At 46.9% G+C, this 8,289-nt stretch overlaps 1 protein-coding gene across 1 annotated transcript in view; it reads left to right on the top strand.

The window, feature by feature from the left end:
- LOC107289451 (zinc finger protein 436-like) overlaps positions 1 to 8,289 on the top strand; it is a 40,416-nt gene that overhangs the window by 11,874 nt on the left and 20,253 nt on the right. The window contains exons 5-6 of the mRNA XM_029284540.1: positions 4,143 to 4,277; positions 5,512 to 6,173. Of these exons, the coding sequence (XP_029140373.1) occupies positions 4,143 to 4,277; positions 5,512 to 6,173 (797 nt within the window). The remainder of the gene's footprint in view (positions 1 to 4,142; positions 4,278 to 5,511; positions 6,174 to 8,289) is intronic.

Here is an 8,289-nt window from a genome sequence, read left to right as displayed (position 1 = left end):
GTTGAAGTCCACAAGTCTTAAAGTGGCCAAGTTTGAAGACCCCTAGTCTAAAAGACAACCCTTCAGTGAGATTTAAACTAAAGAGGCTAAAATTATTTTACAACGTGGATGATCAAAGACTTCCTAAAATCTGTGCCACTGCCGGCACAATAAATTGTACATTTTTCTGCCCAATACGATGATTTCTCACTGATATAAAGCAGAATACAGGTAGTCCTCAACTTACCACTTTACAAGGCCTTGGTAAGGCCACACTTGGAATACTGCATCCAGTTTTGGTCACCGCGATGTAAAAAAGATGTTGAGACTCTAGAAAGAGTACAGAGAAGAGCAACAAAGATGATTAGGGGACTGGAGGCTAAAGCATATAAGGAAAGGCTGCTGGAATTGGGTACGTCTAGTTTAATGAAGAGAAGGACGAGGGGGGACATGATAGCAGTGTTCCAATATCTCAGGGGCTGCCACAAAGAAGAGGGAGTTTCTCCAAGGCGCCTGAAGGCAGGACAAGAAGCAACGGATGGAAACTAATCAAGGAGAGAAGCAACCTAGAACTAAGGAGAAACTTCCTGACAGTTAGAACAATTAACCAGTGGAACAACCTGCCTCCAGAAGCACTGAATGCTCCAACACTGGAAGTTTTTAAGAAGAGACTGGACAGCCATTTGTCTGAAATGGTATAGGGTTTCCTGCCTGAGCAGGGGGTTGGACTAGATGACCTCCAAGGTCCCTTCCAACTTTACTATTATTATTATTATTATTACTGAGACCAGAATTTCCGTTGCTAAGCAAGGCAGTCGTTAAGTAAGTCACATTTGATTTTATGGTCTTTTGCGCCACAATTATGAGGTAAATCTTTGCAATTCTTAATTGAATCATGCAGTCCTTAAGCAAATCGGGCCTTTCCCATTGACTTTGCTGGTTGGAAGGAGGCTGAGAAGGTTATATGGAAAATAGTTGCAAATGGCGATAATGTGACCCTGGGGTGTTGCAACCGTCATAAGTATAGTTGCCAAGTGCTCAGATTTTGATCACGTGACTGTGGAAATGTGACGGAAGGGGGAGGACCAGTTGTAAGTGACTTCTTTCAGCGCCGTTGTAATTTGAAATGGAGACTAAGCAAATGGCTGTCATTTGAGGACCACCTGTACTATGCTCAATGCCAGGGGTAGGCAACCTTGGCTCTTTTATGACTCATGGACTTCAACTCCCAGAATTCCTGAGCCAGCCTGGCTCAGCTTGGAAACCTCTCCCTTTCCCCTCAGCATGGCTGGCTCAGGAATTCTGGGAGTTGAAGTCCACGAGTCATAAAAGAGCCAAAGTGACCTAGCTCTGCTCAATGCCAAGAAGAGAATTTTCTAATGCTCAAAATTTCTTAAGTATCTGACAACTATTATAAGAAACAGCATTAAAGGACTCTAATCTAGCAAGGCCTTTTCCTCGTTTCTCTTGTGTTATTTCTTCTAACATTCAGAGAGTCCAGACTTTTTCTTAATGTGTTTTGGACAAAAACCTTTTATAGGATTAGTCCTCAACTTACGACCGCAACATTTCTATTGCTAAGCGAAAGAGTCGTTAGGTAAATTTTGCCACGGTTGTTAAGTGAATCACTGCAGTTCAGTTAGTATCATGGTTGTTAAGTGAATCCGGCTTCCCCATTGACTTTGCTTGTCAGAAGGTCACAAAAGTTGATCGCGTGACTCCGGGACACTACAGCCGTCATAAATATAAGTCTGTTGTCAAGTGTCTGAATTTTTTTTAAAAAAAATATGTTTTATTGGGGTTTTTTTTACATATCACCATCGACATTTGGCAAACACTGTGTTGTCTGCGTTTGTATTTACAAATAATAACAATTAGTTTCTATAATTCCATATTCCACATAGTATCATGGTTCCGATTAACAACGCTGCTAACATTGGATGTTCTTGCTTTGACACATAGTCTTCTCTTCTTCCCATAATATTCTCTTTTATCAACCTTGAATTAGTATATATTTCCTGATAATTTTAAAAGATAACAATTAAATATCTACAAATAACCTCCACCTCATGATGAAGCTTCTTTTTCTCATTAATCGTCTCGATCACCTTGTCACAGATCCTCTTTTTAAAGTTCTCATTTGAATTTATTTTCCCCATAATATTTCAAAAGAAAACATTTTACCTGTTAAAATTTTCTTAGAGTTAATTACACTTTGATATTTAAATCTTCTTCCTCATATGAACCATCCCAACACTTACATTTTTCATATTTTGAAACAGAAAAAGTCTGAATTTTGATCACGTGATTATAGGGATGCTTCCAGAGTTGTAAGTGTGAAAAAATCATAACTCACTTTTTCCAGCGCCGTTGTACCTTTGAACGGTCACTAAACAAACTGTTGTAAGTCAAGGTCTAACTTGTACTTCTTTTTAAAAGGATTTCTGATTTCCAAGCCAAACCTTATTGCCCAGTTGGAAGAAGGAGGAGAAACATACATCTGGTCTTCTGAGCCAACGGAAAGGGAAAAAATTACAGGTAGAGCGATGTCTTTATGGGGGGGGGAATAAAAAATCTGGGATGCCCTCGTACCTTGCAACTTGTTACCTCTTGCAACTTTTATCGCACTGGGTCTACAATAAATTGCTTCCAAAGTTGCCATCTCTCTTTTTATCTCCTCTTGCACCATGTCACAAAGTCATTTAACAGCACCCATATGTTTTCACTGCTTCTGCTAGAATGAGAACAACAGCCCTGCAGTGTTGGGCTATCAGCTCTGCCCTTTTGGGGGCGGGCATTCAGTATGACGGCACAGGTAGAACATAGAACATAGTCCAAGCCGCTGCTTGAGCAGGGGGCCCTATACCGGGTAGGCAACCTTGGCTCTTTTAATGACTCGTGGACTTCAACTCCCAGAATTCCTGAGCCAGCCTGGCTCAGCTTGGAAACCTTTCCCTTTCCCCTCAGCATGGCTGGCTCAGGAATTCTGGGAGTTGAAGTCCACGAGTCGTAAAAGAGCCAAGGTTGCCTACCCCTGCCCTATACCAGTGGTGGTGAACCTATGGTACGCGTGCCGGAGGCGGCACTCGGAGCCCTCTCTATGGGCAAACGTGCTGTTGCCCCAGCCTCATGTCTGCCGCACCCCCCTCCTTACCAGCAGCCCCCCTGCAGGACAGTCGCCCCGACCGTGGCCCACGCAGAGCAGTGCAGCCAATATATGGCAGCCAGGCAGCATAGACAAGACTCTGCCATCACGCCCCATCGCGCACAGTTGATGCTGCAGGGCACGGGCAGAGGGTGTGGCCTCCATGGTGCTGCTGGGCTGACTGGGCGATCTGCGGCGGGCCCTGGAGGCGGTGAGTGGCCCTGCAGGCAGTCAGGGCAGGGGACGGGGTGGGGGTGGAGCAAGGGCGGGGCAGGGGGTGAAGCGGGGGCGGGGCAGTTTTTGGGCACTCGGTCTCTAAAAGATTCGCCATCACTGCCCTATACCATTTCAGAGAAATGGCTGTACAATCTCTTAAAGCCTCCGCTGATAACAGCATCCACAACTTCTGGTGGCAAGTCGTTCCACTGGTTAATTGTTCTCACTATTAAGAAATTTCTCCTTAGTTCCAGGTTGCTTCTCTCTTTGATTAGTTTCCATCTGTTGCTTCTTGTCCTGCCTTCAGGCACTTTGGAGAATAGCTTGACTCCCTCTTCTTTGTGGCAACCCCTGAGATATTGGAAGACTGCTATCATGTCTCCCCTCGTCCTTCTCTTCGTTAAACTAGACCTGGGGTCTTCAAACTTGGCCCTTTTATGACTCCCTTTATGACTCACAGAATTCCTCAGTCAGCATGCCTGGATGAGGAATTCTGGGAGTTGAAGTCCACAAGTCATAAAAGGGCCAAGTTTGAAGACCCCTGAACTAGACATACCCAATTCCGGCAACCGTTCCTTATATGTTTTAGCCTCCAGTCCCCTGATCAGCTTTGTTGCTCTTCTATGCACTCTTTCCAGAGTCTCAACATCTTTTTCTTATTGTGCTGAAACCCACATAGGAAAGGGGCAGGGCTTGTTCTCTGATGCTGTACCCTGTTTGCACACACACATACACCCTTTATTTTTCCATCCACCTGCTGAGAAGGTCCCTTTTACTTCCCTTTCTCTCTGTTTCTCGCTAGATATCTTGACTGCAAATGAGATCCAAGAAGAAAGTCTATCACCACGAGACGTTCATCCTCACTTGGTGGAAATGCCCAAGATATTACCCCAAGAATTTCCGGAGGTTGTTTGCTCGGCCCTCGTGGACTGTGAACGTGAGTAACCTGTTGAACAGCTGCTAGTGGCTTACAACCACAAAATTACCCATTGCTATGCAGGACACTTATTAAGTGAGCTTTGCCCCATTTTATATCCTGTCTTGCCACAGTTGTTAAGTGAATCCCTGCACTTGTTAAATTAGTGACACGGTTGTTAAGTGGATCTGGCTTCCCCCGCTGACTTTGCTTGTCAGATGGTCGCAAAAGGGGATCCCGTCACCCCGGGACACTGCAGCTGTCATAAATACATGCCAGGGGCCAAGCCTCTGAATTTTGATTGCGTGATTGCTGCAACGGTCGTGTGGAAGACGTCATAAGTCACGTTTTCCTGTGCCGTTGTAACTTCGGTCACTAAATGAATGGTTGAAAGTCGAGGACCCCCTGTAAAGACTGTGAAGAAGAGCCATATCTTGGTGCTCTTTAGTAGCAAAGTGGATTTTGCTATTGAGCTACTCAAGACTCCTGATTTCCACTTTTTCTGACAACTCAAATGGATTTCCCCATTTAGACCACAGAGAAATACATCAGTTTTGATGCTGCCATTATCAGCGCAGGAAAAGTCCTAGATCCGTGCTGTCATAAGTTCGAACGGTCATTAAATGAACGGTTGTAAGCCGTTCGAACGGTCGTAAGCCGTTCGAACGTTCATTAAATGAACGGTCGTAAGCCGAGCACTATTGTAAATATTTTTCCTTCTTGTCTGCTACGTGGATTGACCCAGTGGTGGGATTCAAATACCTGAATTGTATTATGTGATGCAGGCCTGGGCCTCCAATGCCTAGAACGGACTTCCAGAAGTGGCATCATGCACTTCCGGTGGGCCGTTCTAGGCCTGGGAGGCCTCCCCCAGGCATCTGATGCCTAGAACAGACTTCCGAAAGTGGCATCAACGCACTTCCGATGGGCTGTTCTAGGCCTGGGAGGCCTCCTCCAGCCCTCCGAGGCCTCGAACAGACTTCCGGAAGTGGTATCCATGCACTTCTGATGGGCCGTTCTAGGCCTGGGAGGCCTTCTCCAGCCCTCCGAGGCCTAGAACGGACTTCCGGAAGTGGTATCCATGCACTTCTGGTGGGCCGTTCTAGGCTTGGGAGGCCTCCGAGGCCTAGACTGGACTTCCAGAAGCCAGCCGGTTCTCCGAATTCAGGTAAATTTAGCTACCGGTTATCCCGAACCGGCTGAATCCCACCACTGGATTGACCCCATATCTCTGCTTGTTTCCTTCTCCCATCAGGCGATGGCTCAGCCGGTAAGGAGGACACGGTCAGGATTCCTCTGAATGGCGTCCTCCAGCCAGCAGGTTCTCAGGGAATCTCACGGAAAGATTTCCCGGGGTCCCTTTCCATGAAGTCAGAACCTTTCGATCAGGGTTACGAGTCTGAGCGACAGCACAGAACGACCCCCGTGAAGACACAGAGCCTAAACCTTCGGAAAGAGAAGGACATCATGGCGGATAACGTCGGCCTAATTTGTGCTGGAGCAGAGCACCACATCTGTCGCAAATGCGGGCGGACCTTTGAGCACCAGTCGGGGCTGATCGTCCACCAGATGATCCACACAGCCGAGCGGCCTTACGAGTGTCTCGAGTGCGGCAAAAGCTTCTGCCGACAAGACAATCTTCTGGAGCATCAAAGGATCCACCTGGAGGAGCGGCCTTATGAATGCCCCCAGTGCGGGAAAACCTTCAGCGCTCGCTCGTATCTGATCAGCCACCAGAGAATCCACAGGGGCGAGAAGCCGCCGTACAGGTGTCTCCACTGCGCCAAGAGTTTCAGCCACAGGTCCTCGCTGGTCAACCATCACAGGATCCACACGGGAGAGAAACCGTTCGAGTGTCCCGAATGCGGCGAAAGTTTCTTCCAGAGCGGGCAGCTGATACGGCACCGGAGGATGCACATGGAGGAGAAACCTTACAATTGCTTTCAGTGTGGCAACAACTTCAGCCAGAAATACTGCCTTGACATCCACTTGAGGATGCACACCTGAGAAAAGCCGTGCGTTTGTGCCGAGTGCGGGAAATGCTTCTGCCAGAGTGCCCAGTTAATTTGGCACCAGAGAATCCACTCTTTTGCGTGTGTGGAGTGTGGGAAGAGTTTTTCCCAGAAGGAAAAGGTGACTAGACATCAGCGAACCCACGTGGAACCCAAGCCGTACGAATGAACCCGAGGGTCGGAAAACTTTCCCACAGAGAAATAAGCTCTTTCATCATCCAAAAAAGCCACACGGGATTTGAAATGTTGTGAGTGGCTTTGGTTGTCCAGAAAAATGATTTGCCGTGTGCGCAAGTAGTCCTCGACTTACAACAGTTCACTTAGTGACCATTTGAAGTTACAACTTTTTCACACTTTTTCAGACTTACCACCACTGTAGCACCCCCATGTCACATAGCAATATCAATAGCATCTATATACCATTTCATAGTGTTTTACAGCAAGGCTTTTCAACCAGTGGTATGGGAACCACCTGTGGTACATTGGCACTTGGCAGGTGGTACGCGACCATCCTAGAAAAGTGGTAGCGGGGGAGGGGAATGAGCTCAACCGGTGGCAGCACCGCACAAGCCTGAGTGAGAGATGACTGGAGCTGCAGGGCTGTCAGGGCTCAGTGGAAGCGCCAGGATCAGTGCTACTTTCCAGCTGATCGGCTCTTTGGGGCTGTCAGAGCTCAGTGGAAGTGCCAGGATCAGCGCCAGGCTCCAGCTGGAGCTCTGCGCTGATCCTGGCGCTTCCGCTGAGCCCAGAAGAAGCGCCGATCAGCTGGAATGTTGCAGCATCTCCAGAGTCTTGTGATTTACATTCAGATGCTTGGCAACTGATTCATATTTATGATGGTCACAGTGTCCCAGGGTCATGTGAAGTGACCAAAACCTGCTGCAACCACCCAGCAGACGGGGGGAATAAAAACCAAACACCCCCTCACCCCACCCCCGCTGCCAATCCTCAACAGAAATGCTCACAACAATGAAACCTCGGACAGGAGGAAGAGCGCCACCGGGCGGGCAGGCAGGTGTCTTGCTCGGGTATGGCTTGGGGGGCAGTTTTTTCAGTGCCATTGTAACTTGAACAGTCACTAAGCGAACTGTTGTAAGTCAACTACCTGTACTTCATCACTTTTTTCCTTTTTTGGGGGGGTCATCAAGTTTTTGACACCTTGCTAGGCGACTGGTGGTACTCGGATGTTGCCATATCGTAAAAGTGGTACAATGGGTGAAAAGGTTGAAAAGCCCTGTTTTACAGGCCTCTCTGAGTAGAGAGTCAGCATATTTGCCCCCAACAATCTGGGTCCTCATTTTACCGACCTCAGAAGAACGGAAGACTGAGTTTGGTGAGGATCGAACTCCAGACTGTGCGCAGAGTTAGCCTGCAATACTGCATTCTAGCCACTGGGCCACCATGACCCTTTTGATCCCATGACCGAAATTCGGATGCTTGGCAACTGACTCATATTTATGACAGCTGTAGCGTCCCAGGATGACATGATCAACGTTTGCGACCTTCTGACCAACGAAGTCAAATGGGGAAGCCAGATTTACTTCACAACCGGGTTACTAACTTAACAACTGCAGTGATTCACTTAACAACGGTGGCAAGAAAGATCGTACAACGCAAAATTTATTTAATGACTCTCTCGCTTAGCAATAGAAATGTTGGACTCCGTTGCGGTCGTAAGTCGAGGACTAACCTTATAAAAGGTTTTAATAATAATAATAATATAATAATAATAATAATGATGATAATAATAATAATAATAATAATAATAATAATAATAATAATAATAATAATAATAAAAGTTGGAAGGGACCTTGGAGGTCACCTAGTCCAACCCCCTGCTCAGGCAGGAAACCCTATACCATTTCAGACAAATGGCTGTCCAGTCTCTTCTTAAAAACTTCCAGTGTTGGAGCATTCACCGCTTCTGGAGGCAGGTTGTTCCACTGGTTAATTGTTCTAACTGTCAGGAAGTTTCTCCTTAGTTCTAGGTTGCTTCTCTCCTTGCTTAGTTTCCACCCGTT

The sequence above is a fragment of the Protobothrops mucrosquamatus genome, unplaced genomic scaffold (assembly GCF_001527695.2).
Source record: "Protobothrops mucrosquamatus isolate PMUCROS unplaced genomic scaffold, P.Mucros_1.0 scaffold703, whole genome shotgun sequence".
Classification (NCBI taxonomy): Eukaryota; Metazoa; Chordata; class Lepidosauria; order Squamata; family Viperidae; genus Protobothrops; species Protobothrops mucrosquamatus.
This window is presented reverse-complemented; position numbering and strand designations above follow the sequence as displayed.